Source organism: Bubalus bubalis, chromosome 4 (assembly GCF_019923935.1).
Source record: "Bubalus bubalis isolate 160015118507 breed Murrah chromosome 4, NDDB_SH_1, whole genome shotgun sequence".
NCBI classification, from domain to species: domain Eukaryota; kingdom Metazoa; phylum Chordata; class Mammalia; order Artiodactyla; family Bovidae; genus Bubalus; species Bubalus bubalis.
The window spans coordinates 29,020,260-29,040,765 of NC_059160.1; the positions used below are offsets into that span (position 1 = coordinate 29,020,260).

At 39.0% G+C, this 20,506-nt stretch overlaps 1 protein-coding gene across 9 annotated transcripts in view; it reads left to right on the forward strand.

Annotated features, from left to right (window-relative positions):
* PLEKHA5 (pleckstrin homology domain containing A5) overlaps positions 1 to 20,506 on the forward strand; it is a 258,725-nt gene that overhangs the window by 25,562 nt on the left and 212,657 nt on the right. The window contains exon 4 of one of the 9 annotated variants that reach the window (XM_025283345.3): positions 7,038 to 10,654. The exons of the other annotated variants lie outside the window; for them this stretch is intronic. Within the exon in view, the coding sequence (XP_025139130.1) occupies positions 7,038 to 7,041 (4 nt within the window). The 3' untranslated portion in view covers positions 7,042 to 10,654. Of the gene's footprint in view, positions 1 to 7,037; positions 10,655 to 20,506 lie in introns of those variants that run through there. 9 annotated transcript variants of the gene reach the window in all.

The window sequence follows — 20,506 nt, forward strand, 5'->3', positions numbered from 1 at the left end:
TTAATACATTTGTTAATGGTGAACCGACCTTGCAGTCTTGGAATAAACCCAACGTGGTCAGTGTGTACTCTCATTTTTATACATTGGTCCATTGGGATCACTGGTATTTTGTTTAGGATTTTGCCATTTGTCACCTTAGGTGAAATTGCCTTGTAAATTCCTTGTCTGTGCTTTCATTGTCTGGCTTTGATACCAGTGTTCTAGCCTCAAAAATGAGTTAGAGGGTATTGGACTTTGTGTGTTCTGGAAATGTTTACATGAGGCTGGAATCTGATACTAAGAAAGGTATATTATTGTAATTTTCAACTGTTGTGATGACTTTTCATTTTCTCTGAAGTTCTGTCATTTTAAAAACAATTTTGAAATTATGTTATCAGATGCATTTATGTGTAAAATTGTTATGTTTTGTTAAGTGTAGACTATGTCATCATAATGAAGTCAACATTTTATCATTGGGAGTTGACCTCTACCTCCATTTTTACTAATGGTCTCGCCTATTTGTTTGATTTTAATGTATCGTGTGTGTGTGCACACACACTCACAGTTATGTCCAACTCTTTGTGACCCTATGGACTGTAACCCTCCAGGCTCCACTGTCTGTGGAATTTACTTCAGTTCAGTTCAGTTCAGTCGCTCAGTTGTGTCTGACTCTTTGCGACTCCATGGACCACAGCACGCTAGGCCTCCCTGTCCATCACCAACTCCTGGAGTTTACCCAAACTCATGTCCATTGGGTCGGTGATGCCATCCAACCATCTCATCCTCTGTCGCCCCCTTCTTCTCCTGCCCTCAATCTTTCCCAGAATCAGGGTCTTTTCAAATAAGTCAGCTCTTCGTATCAGGTGGCCAAAGTATTGGAGTTTCAGCTTCAACATCAGTCCCTCCAATGAACATCCAGGACTGATCTCCTTTAGGATGGACCGGTTGGATCTCCTTGCAGCCCAAGGGACTCTCAAGAGTCTTCTCCAACTTACATTTATTTATTTGTTTATTGGCTACACTATGCAGCATGTGCAAATCCATGCCCGCTACATTGGAAGGCAGAGTCTTAACCACTGTTACCATCAGGGAAATCCCTTATAGCTCTTGTGATTACCGATGTAGTTAAAATTATTTCCACCCTATTTTGTACTTTCCTCTTTTCTACTTTCTTGGTTCCTGGTGTTTTCTTTTGGAGGTCGGGGAAGGGTTTGTTTTTAAGAGGGTAATATTTATAGTCTTTTACATTACACCCCAAATACTTAGATAGTATACTGCTGCTGCTGCTGCTAAATCGCTTCAGTCGTGTCTGACTCTCTGCGACCCCATAGACGGCCTCCTACCAGGCTCCTCTGTCCATGGGATTTTCCAGGCAAGAGTACTGGAGTGGGGTGCCATTTCCTTCTCCGCTTAGATAGTATAGTAGATAATAAATTTTCACATTAGTAGTTGACTTAAAAGAAACATAGATTGTATCTACCACAAGTTCAGTAAGAAATTGTTAGAAAACAAGCCAGATAAAATTCCTTCATAATTTTGGAAGAAGTCATTCTAAGGAAGAGCACGGATCTTTTTTTAGTGAGAAGAGTTAAATTTGCTGGTTGAACACTTTTTTTTTTTTGGTTTGTACTCATTGATGGAGGCAGCATGTTTGGTGTGTTTTTTAGATTTCAATAGTAATGTCTTCTGTCGGTAGTCTGATATTTATCATCACTTCCAGTGATTTAAAATAAAATGTCATTTGTTTTATCAGGACAGCAGGCAACTTTGAATGCCTTTGTACTAAGGTCTGTACCTTGTGGACACATTGAAATGAAGGGCTTTGTCCTGAGGGGTCCATATGGCCTAGCGTTACCTATTGATGTTAAACCAATGTCAGGTAAGAGTCAGGTAAATGTCAGTCAATGTCAGGTGAGAAACCCCTTTCTTGGTATGTCAGTATTGGGCTAATCCTATGCATTTATATGTGCATGGCTGAAACAGAGAGAGGAAAATGAGGCAAAGGGGTGAGAAGCAGTAAGCAACAGTCAGAAAAGAATACTACTTGAGGTATGCAAGGGGATGGAATTACCTGTCTTTAAACAGATTCTTTTGAAGGTGTACATAAGAACTCTTGGACTTACCTGAAAGTTCATTGTCACATGTTGGGAAGACCTCACAAGCTCGATGTTAAAGAAAAAAAACAAAACTGGTGTGTTTTTATATGATCAACTGTTTACCTGGCAAGAAGGAAGTCCAGACAGTTCTAAACTTGAAAAATGCTTGTATTAGATGGTTCTGAGTAATGAACTTGACTCCATCTAGTAAGAGAGCGCCTGCCAGGAATGGAAGAAAAGCAAGGTTCTTTCCTATCAAGTCCTTAAATCTTGGTTTTTCTTAAGATCCCATTTGTTTACTGCTGCTCTCTTAGTCTTCAGTCAGCCTGATTATTGCAGTTTGGGGACCTGTAGATTTTTTTAAATAGCTTTGAAACCCCCAGGATCAGGACTTTATATGTAAACTACTTAAAATCACGTGAAATATGTTTTCCTCTGAAAAAGAAGATAATAGTTTAAAGGTGTGAATCCAAGTCTTGGGGATACAGTATTATTACTCTTGATCTAAAATTTGTTACTGCTCTGTACTCAGGATTGCACAGGCTTCATTCACTTAGGTGACAGGATTCTATCAGAGATAGAATTACATTCTCCTAATCCTCATAATAAATCAAACCCATGGGAAAAAATACTGAAGGTTTTGTTGGCTTCTGTGGCACTGAGCGTAATAACACCTTCATGACCCAAATATCCTGATATGCCCTGAAACAACTACAGGGCTCTCTGAAAATAACTTATATCTGATTGAAGATATTTATCTTCAGACATTCCTGAAAAGTGCTTTTTGAATGAATGGTCCTTCTTTCTCTAAGAGTTGATATTGGCAGACCCAGGTGTACAGTGAAGGTAATTTTTATAGTTAGTACTTTTGTTTGCTTTTTGAGAGAATTTCCTGTATTAGAAAGTAGAATCTTTTGAAGTTTCTTATTCCAGTTCTTACCTCTCAAAGTTAGTATTGCAGGGACCTCCCTGGGCGCACATTCTCTTAATTGGCAGAGGGATCAGAAGGTGAGATAGGACCGTTTCCTTGCTTTGTTTTTGTTCCTTTAGGGAACAGAGCCAAGCCAGTCCTTCCAAATTCTGAGAAACAGAACAGGAAGTAATTGGAGATTTTTATACAGCAGTGTCGAACTTTGGCTTTTTACTTTAGAAAGCTGGTTGTATGGAGTTTCTCTGGTCAAAAGCATGTGTTTTTGGTGAAACTGTATATGACACTGAATTCTTATGCTTTGGTTTTGGTAAGAAAACACCTAAAAAATCCAAGATGCCATGTAGAGTAGATGCTTCTAGGATCTAAAATGATAATACTGCTGTGAGTTCCTTAATGTGATCAGCTTTTAAGACTTTCCTGTTTTTTTAGTTTTATTGATAGATAATTAACAGATATTAAGACTTTCCTAAAACAGAGCTTCCAGCAGTAAGTTTTCCGTTGTAGCCTACTCATATACGTGTTTGGTCTGAACTCTGGTTAGGAATTACGATTTTGTTCCCTTTTTTATAGAACATGAAAATTTATGCATTTATTCAAACATTTGAGCCGCAAGTTTATATTAAGCACTGAGCAAAATAATATACTTAATTATTTATTATATAATCCCCTTACCCTTAACGTAAGTTACAGTCCAAACCCAAAACCCCTGACATGGAATTAAATTACAAATCAAAAGTTTTAAGAATTCAAATTATTTTTTAATTGCATGAGAAAAGGTGAAATTAACTGAATGTGTTACCTAATCTGCCAGGCACTGAGATGCAAAGATGAAATAGTCAAGGTGTACAAACTAGAAATTCTCAGAGTTTCAAAATAGATTTTGATAGTTATTATTTAGGAATGTATCAATATTTATTCAGCACCCACTGTTTGATAGGTATGGTGCTAGGTGGTAGGGATAATGCATAGTATGTTAATAGTGGGATGGTTTTTTGTTTATTTGCTTTTTGTTTTTCTCAGATTTTGAGAAAACAGTTATTTGCATTAAAGACAGCATTCATTTTTTACTTGTTATTTTAAGTTCTTGTCTACTTGTTTTATGTAATATCTGCTCTTAATGGAACACTTACTAGATCCAGGTGCTCTGTTGAATATTCATCTGCATTATGTCATTTATTGCATACATCTATGGACCTGTTCACCAGTAATTGAGCACTTCTGTACCATTTCATCTCCCTAAAAATGAGGAGTTCAAACCTGAGAGAACTGGCAGAGCTGATATTCAAAAGGGGGATGGGTCAACAATTGTGGGAGTGAACCCTACCGGAAAACATTGTTTAGCAGTTGAGTTTCTTAATGCTTAAACTTCCACCTACAGTAAAGTAACTGATGATCAGATTATTAAGATACACCAGATCAAAAAAGAGGCAATAGAGGATTTGTGATGTCCAGCTATGGAATTTATTCATCATTTTGTGTAACCAGGGTATCTATTGGGTTGTTCAAAAAAGTTCGTTTGGATTTTTCCATAAGATATTATAAAGAAATCCAAACGAACTTTTTGGCCAACTCAATATTATGGCCAGCTTTAAAAAAAAAAAGCATACTTCCATTCATTTCAATAAATATGGCTATTGCTATAAACCTAGGGTTTAAGTTTACAATAAAACTAAAAATAATAATCCATAAAATTAGCTTGAAAATTCGTGTATATCCTTACAGCCAGTTGTCTTGTGTAAAGGTAGTTATCTTATGCTTGATGGCATTAGAAATTGGTAGCTTGAAGAAGGTCTGCTTTTTAGTAAAGTTTTGAATTTCTTACAGATTCTAGGCTTCAAGTTACTTCACAGTTCTCCATTTAAGCTACTATCAGAATGGTATCTAAGGTACTACTCTGGTGTTATTCTAGTGTTGCTTGTCTGGTATTCACCTGCTCTAGTGTTGCCTGGTCTCCATCTGAACATATCCCTGACTCCCTTATTTCTCCTGGAGTAGAAACCTTGTATTGTCTTTGAAGGGTGGAGAACAGCATTGTTGTGGTTGTGATCCCAGGTATAAACTGGGATCAGTCAGGCTGTACTGACTTGCTTTGTTATTACCCTAAATTATCTTTCGACAGCAAATCAGGTATGATTTTTAACTTGACCATCTTTTTTTGTATTTTAAGTCACTTGCAAGTGATGAGATGTCTCTCTTGTCATTTCTGCTTTTAAATGGCATTAAATTAGAATTAGCTCCTGAATCAGTCAATTGATGTTGTACAACTTAGACTATAGACCAGACAATAAATTACTGAATCAAACATTCCAGGTATTTTCTAGCGTGCCTTTAACTTCGCTGGGTGCAAATGGGAATTCTCAGCCTCTGACTGTCATAAAAAGGGTTTTCTTATTGTTTAGTAATACAAATTAAAACACAGCTGGGAATGAAGTAGTTAGCCCAGTCTTACAGATATTAGCCTCCCTCTGTTTATTTCCTCCTGTTTGTATTCCTAGAAGCAAACAGCTGTGCATTCAGTTTTTTCCCTTTATTCCTTTACTTAAGATCTGGCTCTCAAAAGAAGCAAACTGGGCATTTAGACTTAGAAAAATTGCCTTATCTCTCTTAGGTGAAACAATGATTTATCCATAATGTTAAAAAATTTTTTGAAGTAAATTTACCCAGAATTTCAGCATCACCCAGTTTGGTAATCTGCTGTTTTCACTTGATGGTCGTTGTAACATTTTCTTACATGTCTTTAGAGTCATTATCCACCTGCCAATGCAGGAGACTTGGGTTTAATCCCTGGGTGGAGGAGATCCCCTGGAGATGGAAATGGTAACCCATTCCAGTATTCTTACCTGGAAAATTACATGGACAGAGGAGCATGGCGGGCTACAGTCCATGGGGTCACAAAAAGTCAGACACAAATGAGCACGCACTCACAGAGTCATAATGTTAACCTCTGCATAGAATTCCATTGTTCAACATTTCATTTAAAACTCTCTGCAGTTCACTTAGTTCTAAAACAGCATTACTTTCAGTAATGAATCCCATCCATTTTAAACTTTACTGTTCAGATGTCTTTTCTGGACATTGCACTGATTAAATATTAGTATTCTCTTAGAGCCATTAATGCTGTGCAAATTAGCATAGGTTAAAATTTTCAGTTCAGAGAAAATCGGGTATGAATAAATGAAAACTTTTAATCTGAATAGTGGAAATTACTACCCAAAGTATTTGAAGTATTTCTTAGTCTGAAATCCATACAAAGCCTTGAGGAAAATGTCATCGATCTTAGTTCATTTTTTATCTACTGAGCATTGTTCATGCGTATCAATTTTTGTGTAATTGGTAGTAGTAAACTTTATTATAGCAAGTTGATGTGATTTCTTCAACTGATAACCTGTCTGTAGTGGAATTAAGGTGATTTTATGGTATGGCATATCCCTGGGTCAGGAAGCTCCACTGGAGGAAGGTATGGCAACCCACTCCATTATTCTTGCCTCAAGAATCCCATGGACAGAGGAGCCTAGAGGGCTACAGTCCATATAGGCTCTCACAGAGAGGACACGACTGAAGCAACTTAGCACACACACACACACATCATAGGGCATAGTTGGCTAGAGCTTCCCTAGTGTCTCAGTGATAGACCCCGTCTGCCAATGCAAGAGATGGGTGTTCAGTCCCTGGGTTGGGAAGATCTCCTAGAGAAGGAAGTGACAACCCACTCCAGTATTCTTGCCTGGGAAATGCCATGAACAGAGGAGGCTGACAGGCTGCAGTCCATGGGGTTGCCAAAGAGTCAGACATGACTTAGTGACTAAACAGCAACACCATAGTTGGCTTCTGTGATTTAGTGATAGATCACTACATATCTCTCATTTTAGTTAACATATTATATATCTATCATCCATGGACTTATTTTTACTCTATTAAATCTTTTTTTAAAGTATATATTAACTAAACAACTTCATAATATAGTGTTTTCTATATTTATTCTATGACATAGAGACATACCGTAATCCAAGTGTTGTTCTTTTTTTTTTTAGATAAATTCCTTGCTATTGGACATGATAATCACTTCCTCCCCATTCCTATCATCATTATCATCGTTTACCTTATAGTATGATCTTTTTTTGCCGAAATCATAAATTATTCCTTTTCTTTTAAACCAAAGAATTTTTAACTTTAGTTATTATATGGCAGCCAAAATAGTATATTATGTGAAGTAAAATTTTGTTTCTGAGTATAAAAGAAATGCTTCTTCTGGAAAATACAGAAAATTAATACTAAGAAATTACCTATATTCTACCATCCACATATACCGACTGTTGACATATATTCTTCTCAGTTTTTTTAATGTACATTTATACACATAAGAGGGTTGGGATCTTAGTATGCACATTCATAACTTGATACCTGTAATATGTCTGGAGGACTTCCCTGTCAGCCCAGTGGTTAAGACTCTGTACTTAAACTGCAGGGGTCATGGGTTCCATCCCTGATGAGGGAGCTAAGATCCTGCATGCCATGGGGCATGACTAAAAAAAAATACTGTGTGTGTATGTCTAAAATATTTTCTATTAAATACATTGACTTCCACATCTTTCCAGTAACTGTTGGAAAAGCAGTACATGCTGGTGATAAATTCAGGCAGTTTATGTAAAGGGATGTTAAGAGGGCTGAAAAAATTCTTATGCTTTTAGTCCCTCTGTCGACAATTTCTTATTCTATAATGACTGCACAGTATTTATTATATAGATGTATCATAATGTATTCCATTAATTTCCTATTTTCAGTGGTTAGTTTTTCTTATCTTTTTTGTTAAAGCAATTTAATTCTATGATAAACATCCTTGAACATAAATTCCTTAGGAATTTTTTTTAAGACAAGTATACTGTTGTAGAATTGCTGGATCAGTGAGTATGAATTTTAAAGTTTTGATACTTTATAGAAAAGTATTTTAAAATTAATGAGAGAGTACAAAGACATTATAATTTTATTATTGTCTTAAGAAGTAATTTTTTGCTACTTGAATATCCTGTGGTGGCTACATACTAAAATAAAATCAATAGTGTTAATAGTAATAGCTCATATTTATAAAAGAAAGCAGTAGGGTTTTTGTTTTCATTTTATTTTAAAAAAGTATTTATAAATTTTTATTTATGTGGCTGTGCCAGGTCTTCGATGCATCACAGAGGGTCACATGCTTCAGTTGCAGCGTGTGGGATCTAATTCCCTGAGAAGGCGTTGAACCCAGGCCCCCGGCATAGGCAGGGCAGAGTCTTTCTTAGCCACTGGGCCACCAGGAAGTCCCTGTTTTCATTTTAAATCAATGGATTTCTTGTAGAAACACATTAGTGTTTTATATTAGAAGTGTTTGGAGTATTCCCTGAAGAAAGAGAGTAGGAAAACTGAAGTATTTTTATGGAATATTTTTCTTTCATTTTTCAATTCTACCTTCATTGTTTAAAAGAAAAAGAAAAACGGATTTCTCTTTCTGTCCCTCTCTCATAGCTTATTTTGAGTTTATCACTGGGAAAACACTTCAGTGAATGTCATAGAATTTCCATCTTGAATTGGCCAAAATATGTTTGACTTTCCAAAGACTGAAATGTAGTTAACCTCACTTGTAAGAAAATCCTTAATGTGCTAAGAGCAGACAGGTTTAATAGTCCGCTACGTTATTAAAACACATAGTCCCAGTCTGTGATTCCAGTGTGCCCCAGAGGTTACTGTTTTAAAACTCGCAGACTTAACAGATAGAATCTTGCAGAAAGTAAAAGCCAACCTTTTGTAGATTTCAAAATGGAACCTTTACTTTTCTAAACTGTGTGTTGGTCACTCTTGCTTCTCTAGGATTAGCAGGTATTGAGATACTGATATGTTGAGAATATGCCAGTGAAACAATTTCTAGGAGCAAAAACTTTCTGGCATTACAAGAAGAGGATTTACTATAACATATGTGCCTTTGGAAATTAACCAAGATTGAGTCCTGTGTGTGCCAGCTTCCAAACAGAACTGAGAATGTACTTTGCTTCAGGGCGTAGGGAAGAAATGCAATCTTGATTATCCAAATTAGATAACCCTTTAAAAACAGAATGAGTAGATTTTTCTGGGGTCAAAAAATAGTCTTACTTTGTTCCTGTGGTATGAATTTGTACACATTTATTTAAGTAAATGGCCGAAAAAAAAGTAGTCACCTGATGTAAATCAGAGATCTTTTAACCTCTGAAAAGCAATTATACTATGATGCAATCATCTTTGGGAAAATGCAGGAAGTTCACAATTAGCTTTATTGCTTTAGCAATTGCTTTGTGTTTATGTTGAAATACAAGTTTGTTTTAATATAAAATGGAATTATTATACATTTACCTTAGTTAAATGTTTTTCCTTATTACAGAACTTATGCTTAAGTAATTAGAATGAGAGGACACGTTTTTACTCCAGCTTTCAGTTTACTCCCACTGGAAAGTTTTTAACATTAAATTGCTTTATTTAACAAATATTTACTGAGCTCCTACTATGTGCTAGATAAACACGCGCTGGTTTTTTTTCCCTGCCATCATATTGGTAGATGATTTTAAAGTAATGACCACTAATTTATGCATTATTCTTTCATAAGAAATAAGTTTCCATTTAATTTCAACTCTTCCATATAAGAGTGTTATATTAAATCTTATTTTGGGAAAATGTTTTTTATTGAGGCAAGTAGGCAAAGAACATGGGCAGTATATGGATATGATCAAGTTTTCTTGAAAATGAAATTGCTGGATATAGTTCATCCTTTCTAGTCATTTCCATGCAGACAGTATTTTTTTTCTGGTAGTGTTTTAAGATTTAAAGGAACCAAAATTATAAGGCAGCCTCTGTCTATGCCCTTTCTAGTTCGACCATTCAGTTTTAGGATATATTCCTTATCAGATTGTTTTGTGAATTTAAAGAACAGAGCACTTGAACATTTCATCTTGTAAGAATGCGGCCCTTATGAATAAATTTAGATAGAAATTTCATTCCAAGTATTATATCAGCAAGGTAGTGATGAAGTAATAACTTGAAATTATAGGGGGAAAAACTAGACGGTATAATTAGACAAGTTCTACTGTAGTAAGTACCAGAGGGTCAGCACTCACAATTACTTTGGGAAATGCAGTTGGCTTTTTCATCTTCTTCGAGTGTTTACAGTCTTGGTGTGGCATCACATCCCAGTATTTTCAAGTAGCAGGAAGGTGGTGTTACATCACCTTGAGTTTAAAATATTCTTATTTGAATGTTAATTGCTACAGTAACAAAGTGTTTTCCTAAGGCCTATTTTACTTACACATCAGAAGCAAAGAAATTCTAGTTTTATTTTTCTATATGTCTTGTAACTGCACAATTTTTGCTATATCTTTTAAAAGAAATACATTGTATCATGTAAATAGTATTCCTCATGTTGATTTTCTGGTTACTTGAGAATGTGTTTTGTGTATGAAAAAGAAAGCATTCTATTGAAAAATGTTTTCATAGAAAAGTAGCATAGAAAAATAACCAGTTTGTATGTTTTAAAATTTATGTGAAAGCTTTGAATTCATACAGTAAATTAAGCTTGACTTAGCTGTGACTCTGTGTTTAACAACTGAAAATGTAATCAAATAAAATTTGTACAAAATAATCCATATAAAAATGTTTCGTGTGTGTTAGTCACTCAGTCTTTTCTGACTCCTTGTGACCCCATGGACTATAGACCATCGGTCTCCTCTCTCCGTGGACTTCTCCAGACAAGAATACTGGAGTGGGTTGCCATTTCCTTCTCCAGGGTATCTTCCTGACCCAGGGATTAAACCCAAGTCTCCCGCATCACAGGCAGATTCTTTACTGTCTGAGCCACCAGGGAGGCCTTTTTAAAATGTTCAGTTCAGTTCAGTTCAGTCACTCAGTCGTGTCCAACTCTTTGCAACCCCATGAATTGCAGCACGCCAGTCCTCCCTGTCCATCACCAACTCCCGGAGTTCACTCAAACTCACGTCCATCAAGTCGGTGATGTCATCCAGCCATCTCATCCTCTGTCGTCCCCTTCTCCTCCTGCCCCCAATCCCTCCCAGCATCAGAGTCTTTTCCAGTGAGTCAACTCTTCACATGAGGTGGCCAAAGAACTGAAATTACAGCTTTAGCATCATTCCTTCCAAAGAACACCCAGAACTGATCTCCTTTAGAATGGACTGGTTGGATCTCCTTGCAGTCCAAGGGACTCTCAAGAGTCTTCTCCAACACCACAGTTCAAAAGCATCAATTCTTCGGCACTCAGCTTTCTTCACAGTCCAACTCTCACATCCATACATGACCACTGGAAAAACCACAGCCTTGACTAGACGGACCTTTGTTGGCAAAATAATGTCTCTGCTTTTGAATATGCTGTCTAGGTTGGTCATAACTTTCCTTCCAAGGAGTAAGCGTCTTTTAATTTCATGGCTGCAATCACCCATCATCTAATGTTTTCATCATTTCCTAAACTTTTGCTTTCTTTTTTACTTTTGTTTGGTGCATAATTAGTAAAAGTAGTTCCTTGTCGTGACCATGTTCAGACTTTAAATGATATATTTAGAACTTGCAGTGCATTGTCCCATAGAAACAATATTGTGTGGGTAAATCAGCCAACTCACAGTGTATAATACTGATAGTACTGGGAAACTTAATTCATTTGCAGTATTTTTTGTTTTATTTTTTGGACAGATAGATCCCTCTACCATTAACATGGTAAGGATTCTCCTTTCCCTTCCCCCTCTCTTCCAAATCAAGCATGTTGGAGTCCTCTTTCTCTAGCTTTAAGCTTCTGCAGATGGCTCCTGGGCTTGCTCTAGGGTCTCCCTTGGAGTTTTGTTCATGAAAGCTGGGGAGAAGAACCACATCAATATGAACCAACCTGAGCTTTCTGTTTGGACAGTTCTTAGTCTGAACCGAGTGCTTGACTGACCCCTCTGCTACCAAGAACTAACCAGCAGGTCCTCTTTCTTCACTGTTCTCAGTTCAACCCATACTTCTTTTCTTGCCTACTTCCAAGAGGGACGACACAGCCTTACTTGTTCTTCTTCCTTTAGAGTAGTTTCATCACCCATGGGGTGCTTTCTCCAGATGTGAATGGGTGTGTATGTGTTTCCTTTATTCATCCCTTCTTTCTTTCCTTCTGACACCAGGAAGATGAAAAATAAAAAGCTTTTTCTGCAGCCCACCTCCCTTCCCCAGACTGTTCCCTCCATTACTCAGTTCTCTGTTCTGCTTCCTCATTGTTTTTGGGTATTAAAAAACTGATCTGTCCAGTTGAGAGTGGCACGCTGACTACCCTCGGCATTTTATTTCTGATCTTGGTGTTAGGGTTTAAGGAGCAAAGAGTCACGAAAGACACTCTGGAGTTTAGGAGAGGGGAATGGGTTTAGAGGCTGTGGATATAAATAATCTATCTGAGGGGAGAGGAGCAAAGGGACGCAGAATTGGCCATAGGTTTTGCTCTTTGTCCTCTTCCCAAAGTCCTTGCATTTGAAGCCAGGCAGGATGGAGAAGGGTGTGAGGTGGGCAGACTGGGGATGAGGAGGTAAAGGGTGGGGAATCTCTTGGAGTCGAGCACTGAGAGAGGGAAAGTCTGCAGGGTCTTAACTGTCCTTTGAAGCAGAAGTTCTTAATCTTTTTAAAATCTGTGTTACACATACACAGACAAATTTATGATTGCAAAGCCGTCCAATCCTATTGAGATATAGATAAGACAGTTTTCAAGCAAATTTGTGACACGGTAGTATCTATGTCACATTAAATAAAACCCAGAAGTGAGTCTGGTCACTATGGTAATTTTGAAGTGGTGATGAGTGTAAATGATATTTCAGGATCTCTGCAGTAACTGTAACACAATATAAAATATGTGAATTCTATTGTTGATAAAAATCAGAGGTGTTGCTAATACCAGAGTGGCTTCTTGTCTGTGTTCATAATTAAAGGAAATGCTGAATTTCAGTTAGAATGAAGAGGAAGAATAATTTACTTCTCATTTAACATAATGGATTATCTGAATTCCACTCACAGATGTCTGTATTTCCTCAATTCCTTGGGGTACTATTTGTATGTAGGGAAAAAAACAAATTAGAGTGTATCGTCATCTAAACTGTAGCCCCTCCCCCAATGAAACAAATTATACCTGTAAATACAGAACACAGGGAGAGAGCCATGTGTATTAAATTATTAAGAAATTTATAGGCTTGCATAAGAAGCTGTTTTGCATATCGGCAAACATCTACTGGGTGCCTGCCGAGTCAGATTACCAGTCTAGGTACCTTCAGACACGTATCTGCTTTTGTGTATTTTCTCTCATTTCTGAGTAGCTTTTAACTTGGGCCTTTTAAAATGGACACGTGAAATGGCTGACAAAGCACAAGGTAAGTTAGCTTTATAAAAGGAAAAGCCAAGGGAGCCTATGTTTTAAACAGGAAGAGATTGTCTTTCTTTATAATGAATTTCAGCACTTTTACAGAACAAAGATAACAAAATGAACATTAAATTGACCTAGACAAGTCATTTTCTTTCCCTGCCTCTTAGTTTCCTCGTATATAAATTGATAGCAGTTAACTGTTCTCTCTCTATCAGAGTCACTTGTTGTCAGAACTAGTGAATGAGATAGTGAAAGTGAATGCTTTTGTCTTAAAAATTTTTTTTGATGTAGACCATTTCATTAAATTTGTGACAGTATTTTAGCTTCTGTTTTATGGGGGATTTTTTGACCCTGAGGCATGTGATATATTAGATCCCTCACCAGGGATCGAACTCCCATCCTCTGCATTGGAAGGCAAAGTCCTAACCACTGGACTGCCAAGGAAGTGCCCTGTAAATACTTTTTAAGTGGCAAAGAACCTTACAAATATAAGATGGTATCATTATTAGTCATAGTGTCGGTAGTGGAAAGTAACTTAGAAAATTCACAGGATATGAAGTGTGGTCAAGACAACTAAAATCTAAGACAGAATTTACAGTGGAATGTAATTCCAGGCTGGTTTCATGTTCTTATTTTATGCAGGTAAAAAAAAAAAAAAAAAGCCCAAGTTATATTCATCTATTGCCTATCAAGTGGCAGAAACAATGTGGGGTCTTTTCATATATTATCTCCTTAAATACTCAGAATAATTTGGTAAAGGTAGTTATTATAATCCAACCCCCTTTTAAGCAGATGAGGAAGGAAGGCATAAAAAAACTAGCTTGACTAACGTCATATCTACTTAACTAGGAACCAGAGTTTGAAGCCACTTGTATTTGTCTTTCTGTCATATTAACCAGAGAGGAGAGGGGTGTGTGTGTGTGTGTGTGAGTGTCTCAGTCCTGTCTGACTCTTTGGGACCCCATGGACTGTAGCCCGCCAGCCTCCTCTGTCCATGGGGATTCATTCCAGGCAAGAATCCTGGGGTGTGTTGCCATGCCCTCCTCTAGGGGATCTTCCCAACCCAGGGATCGAAGCCAGGTCTCCATCATTCCAGGCAGATTCTTTACTGTCTGAGCTACCAGGGAAGTGCAGAGAGAAGGTGTATGCCCCCAAATTTATGTCTGCTCTCTGTTGCTGGTCAGTTCCAGTGTCCTCTGGGAAACTGCGGCTGACTTCTTGTTCATGTTTTCCATTCTGAGTTTTGCAGTGTGGGAAACTCGCCCATCTCTTCTTATCTGCTATTTGGGAAAAATAAACTACTATTTGGGTCTATCACAAGTTTCTAATTTCCAGGTCTCACCTGGGTCGTCTGTAATGCTCAGTGACCCTTTAAATGGTCTCTCATCACCTCTACAGAGGTATCTAACAACCCCCATCTCTTCTCTCTCTTGAGAAAAGTAAGGCTGCCTGATAAGAACTTGTTTTTCTTTCACAACCAAACCCAGATAGAGTGTTTTTTTTTTTTAATAAGAGTTTTACTTATTTAGTTTTTGGCCGCACCCTGCAGCGTGTTGGATCTTAGTTGCCTGACCAGGAATTGAACCCACATCCCCTGCACTGGAAAGCAGAGTCTTAACCAGTGGACAGCCAGGAAAGTCCCCAAGATATAGCTTTATCTCATCTTTGCTGTGTTATGTTCAGTCACTGTCATGTCTGACTCTTTGCAACCCCTTGGACTGTAGTAGGCCAAGCTTCTCTGTCCATGGAACTCTCCAAGCAAGAATACTGGAGTGGGTTGTCATTTCAGGGATTGAACCGCATCTCCTGCATTAGCAGGCGGACCTGTATTCAACATAAACAAACCCCCCTCTCCCCACTTCAATCGCACCCCCATTGTCTCCTCAACTTTTCTCCTCAGAAAACAACCAATTAAACAACCTCCTGCCAGGGGAAAAAAAACAAAAGCAACCTTGCTCTGTCTTCCATGAAGGCCCCAGGTTGGAGGACACACTCGTATTATGTAAAATTCCTCAAAGGTGATGGTTTTGGAGTTGCTGAAAAATTTTCATTTGATAGGGTGAGAATGATGTTCCCATAGATGGATAGGTTGCAGGTCTTCTAAGAAATATGTGAAGTTTGGTTTTATTTGGTACTCTGTAAGTGACTTTATAAGGAATATGAACTGTATCACACCATTCGGTCAAGCTTACGTGCTGGCATCCTTATACCCAGTCCATTCCTGATGCTTAGCACACGTTTGTTTTTTTATTGAGGAACCTAGGATGTGAGCACCTCACTTCTCTGTTGTTTAACCCTAGTTTCTTTTCAATCACATAGTAAACCTTGGATCAAAAGAATCTTATTCTTGGAGAGGAACTTTTTATATTGGCATCTTAGACATCATTTTTACAGATTTGGGGAGAGCGTTTAGTTCGCCCACATCCCTGCTGAGTTTTACACTTACGTTGACAGTGATGGAATCTTTGACATTCAGAGATAAAGCCTGAAGTATAGAGTATAGAAGAGTTCAGACTAGAAACCTGTAATACCTGTTCAGCTTGTGCAGTAACCAAGACTGGGCAAATGCTCTGCAGAAACCACTTTGGGGAACTTCCTACACAGTGATTTATGATGTCTTCTATTCTCTTGAATTTCTGTATCTTTCTGTCAAACTATTCAAACACACAGACCACGTTAGCGGGTGTGGCTCCATCATAGTGATACTGTGAGCAGTTTTAAAGAGGGTTGTCAAAAGGGAAAGTGATCAGTATCATTCCAGGTATCATTATTTACCTGTGCTTTCAATTTGTAAAATACATAGAAGCGTGGAACTTTTCACTTCGAGAGCAGAGATTTACTGAAGGCTCACTCTGGGGGCTCTGTGACTGGATCCTTTGAGAATACAGTGTAGGGTAAAAGATCACATTCTAAGGTGATGTGCGTGTGTAGACGAGAAACTGTGCTGGAAACTGGATTTGACTAAAAACTCTTTATTTCATCCTGAACAAGTAGTGAACAGGGCGTTTCGTTGTAAATCGAAGGTGGCTGCCCCATTGTTCACGGAAATCCCAGGGGTTGCCATGTGCCGGACATGGTGGGCTCGATGGCTTCTATGTGCCTCTCACACCCACTCCTGACTTCCTTTAAAAAAGGAAAAGAATATTGGTATTTGCATTTAATGTCCCCATTATACTTATTTTTGCTTTTTACTTTGATGCGTGGCTCATCTGAACTTAAAAATATGATTCAGGGGCTCAGTGGTAAAGAATCCACCTACCCATGCAGGAGACATGGGTTCCATCCCTGAGTCAGGAGGATTCCCCTAGCCACAGATCAGCTAAGCCTGTGGCCACAACTGTTGAGCTTGTGCTCTGGAGCCCAGAAACTGCAACTCCTGAGCCCACACACCATGACTTCTGAAGCCCGTGCTGCACAACTGATGAAGCCCACACACTGTAGGGCCTGTCCTCTGCAATGAGAGGCCACTACAATGAAAAGCCCTTGAACTGTGACTAGAGAGTGTCCCCTGCTCGCCACAACTAGAGAAAAGTCCTCAAAGCAATGAAGACCCACCACAGCCAAAAGTAACTAAATAAAATATGATGCAAAAATTAGGCATTTTAGGGATTTCTTCAGAGAAGGCAATGGCACCCCAATCCAGTACTCTTGCCTGGAAAATCCCATGGATGGAGGAACCTGGTAGGCTGCAGTTCATGGGGTCGTGAAGAGCTGGACATGACTGAGCGACTTCACTTTCACTTTTCACTTTCATGCATTGGAGAAGGAAATGGCAACCCACTCCAGAGTTCTTGCCTGGAGAATCCCAGGGACGGGGGAGCCTGGTGGGCTGCCATCTATGGAGTTGCACAGAGTCGGACATGACTGAAGTGACTTAGCAGCAGCAGCAGGGATTTCTTTGGTGAAGGAATGGCTAAGACTCAGTTCCCAATTCAGGGATCTGGATTTGGTCCCTGGTCAGAGAACAAGGCCCCACTATTGCCTGGCAAACAGAAAGGGAAAAGGTGGAAGCTGTGACAGATTTCCTCTTCTTGGGCTCTGAAATTATGGTGGATGGTGACTGCAGCCATGAAATCAGAAGGTGATCGCTTCTTGGCAGGAAAGTAATGGCAAACCTATACAGTGTGTTGAAAAGCAGAGACCTTAGGGAAGCAAAGTCTCTCAGTCGTGTCTGACTCTTTGCGGCCCCCATGGACTGTAGCCTATGAGATTCCTCCATCCATGGAATTTTCCAGGCAAGAGTACTGGAGTGGGTTGCTATTCCCTTGTCCAAGGGATCTTCCCAAAACAGGGATTGAATCTGGGTCTCCAGCACTGCAAGCAGACGATTTTACTGTCTGAGCCACCAGGGAAGCTCAATCCTAATATGCCAGATTAAGAGACCTTAATCTGCTGATGAATGTCCATATAGTCAAGTCTATAATTTTCCCAGTGGTCACATATGGTTGTGAGAGCTTGACCATAAAGAGGGCAGAATGCCAAAGAATTAATGCCTTCGAACTGTGGTGGTGGAGAAGACTCCTGAAAGTCCCTTGGACAGGATGGAGACCAAACCAGTCAATCTTAAGGGAGATCAACCCTAAATATTCACTGAAAGGACTGATGCTGAAGCTGAAGCTCCAGTATTTTGGTCATCTGATGCGAACAGATGAGTCATTGGAAAAGTCCCTGATGTTGGGAAAGACTGAGTAAAGAAGGAGAAGAGGGCGACTGAGGACAAGATGGCTGGATGGCATCACTGATGCAATGAACATGAACTTGGGCAAACTCTGGGAGATGGTGAGGGACAGGGAGGCCTGACACGCTGCAGTCCATGGGGTCGCAAAGAGTCGGACATGACTAGGCGACTGAACAACAACAACGGGGAACTAGATCCTGCATGCTGCAACTAAGAGTTAGCATGTGAGTGCTCAGTCGTGTCTGTACAATCCCATGAACTGTAACCCTCCAGGCCTCTCTGTCCGTGGGCTTTTCCAGCCAAGAATACTGGAATAGGTTGCCATTTCCTCCTCCAGGGGATCTTCCCAACCTAGGGATTGAACCCATGGCTACTGCATTGTTAGGTGGATTCTTTACCACTTGAGCTACCTGGGAAGCCCCATGAGTGGGGTTAGTAACATCTAATTTATAGAATTGTTGTAAGGGTCAGGTGACATGAAGTATGTGTAATACAATGTAAGTACTCAGTAAGTGATGGCTATTTTTTGTGGCCATTTTTCTATGTAAGTTGAATAAAAGTAAAAGATGGATACTTTTCTTTTAATAGAATTTGTTGTATGAGCAGAAGGTATTTATTGCATGAGTAGACGGTATGAGCAATTAGGTCTCAGAATAGATACTTAGGCTCCTTCATGTGTTTTATGAGATGGAAGCCTACTTAACCTAATTAAACTAAAGAAAGCAAAGAATGTGAAGAGTGCATGTTTAACAGATAATTCTAAAAGGATATGATGTTCTAGGTCTTTTATAAATATTAATGTACTTAATCCTTACAACCAGGACCAACAACTATTACCCAACTATTACTGGGTTGATCAGAAAGGTCATTCAGAATTTTCCATAGCCTTTTACAGAAAAACCTGAACGAACCTTTTGGCCAGCCCAATATTTTTGACATTTTACAGAAGGAAACTGAGACAGAAAGAAATGATGACTGCCCAGAGTGGAATTTGGCTCTGAAGTCCTTGTTTTTACCCCAACCCTAGGCACCCTTTCCTAATGTGCTTTTTTTTTTTTTTTTTTCTATAAATTGTATGTGGGCTTAAAAAAAAAAAATAGTAACAGTTCTTTTCTAATGCTGAAACATGAAAGAACTCTCAAATTAGAACAGGGTTGAGGAAAGTTTAATCTCAATGTAATACCTGATTTAATTTTATCTATCTTATTCCAGGTGGTATTGACCTTACTGAAGTACTTTGCAAATGCCTCATGGTACTGCATGTCTTGTACCTAAATCTTTTATCCTTAAATAACCAGAGATAACAGTGTTACCTCGTTATCTCTGCTCTTGCCTCTCCTTTTCATCTGAGTGTCTGGCTGTCTTTTCCTGGGTGAGATGTTTGTGTCTGTACTAGCTGTCGCATGTTGTTGATTACCACCCCTAAATGGTCTGCCACACCCCAGATGTGCCCTCTTGTACTTCAGCTGACTGGTGACTGCGAGCCAGAAGCCTGCCTCCCTGGCACCCACTCCAAGACTGTCAGCTGTGCAGGAGAAGTTCCAGATCACATGGTTTACTAGTTAAGTGTCAAGTGTCCAGGTTGGTAGCTATTATATTGGGCGTCCCTGGTGGCTATTATATTAATACCCTGACAATGGAAACAGTGACAGACTTTATTTTCTTGGGCTCCAGAATCACTGCACATGTTGATTGCAGCCATGAAATTAAAAGACGCTTACTCTTTGGAAGAAAAGCTATGACCAACCTAGATAGCATATTAAAAAGCAGAGACATTACTTTGCCAACAAAGGTCCATCTAGTCAAGGCTATGGTTTTTCCAGTGGTCATGTATGGATGTCAAGAGTTGGACTATAAAGAAAGCTGAGCGCTGAAGAATTAATGCTTCTGAACTGTGGTGTTGGAGAAGACTCTTGAGAGGCTCTTGGACTGCAAGGAGATCCAACCAGTCCATCCTAAAGGAAATTAGTCCTGAATATTCATTGGAAGGACTGATGGTGAAGCTGAAGCTCCAGTACTTTGGTTACCTGATGTGAAGAACTGACTCATTAGAAAAGACCCTGATGCTGGGAAGGATTGAGGGCAGGAGGAGAAGGGGACGACAGAGGATGAAATGGTTGGATGGCATAACCGACTTGATGGGCATGAGTTTGAACAAGCTCTGGGAGTTGGTGATGGACAGGGAAGCCTGGTGTGCTGCAGTCCATGGGGTCTCAAAGAGTCAGACGCGACTGAGCAACTGAACTGAACTGATGATAAACTGATTGTTTAAAAAAAGATGCTATGTATTTCACCTTTTCTCCTTTTTGAAAGTAGTAGTGATCATGGCAACGTAAATTGAGTTTTTCCTAAATATGTAGACCATTGGCCCTGTGATTTGTCACCCTTTGAGACCCTTGTCTGTTAACGTGTGGGCCACCTTATATTGGATTGGCCAAAAAGCATCC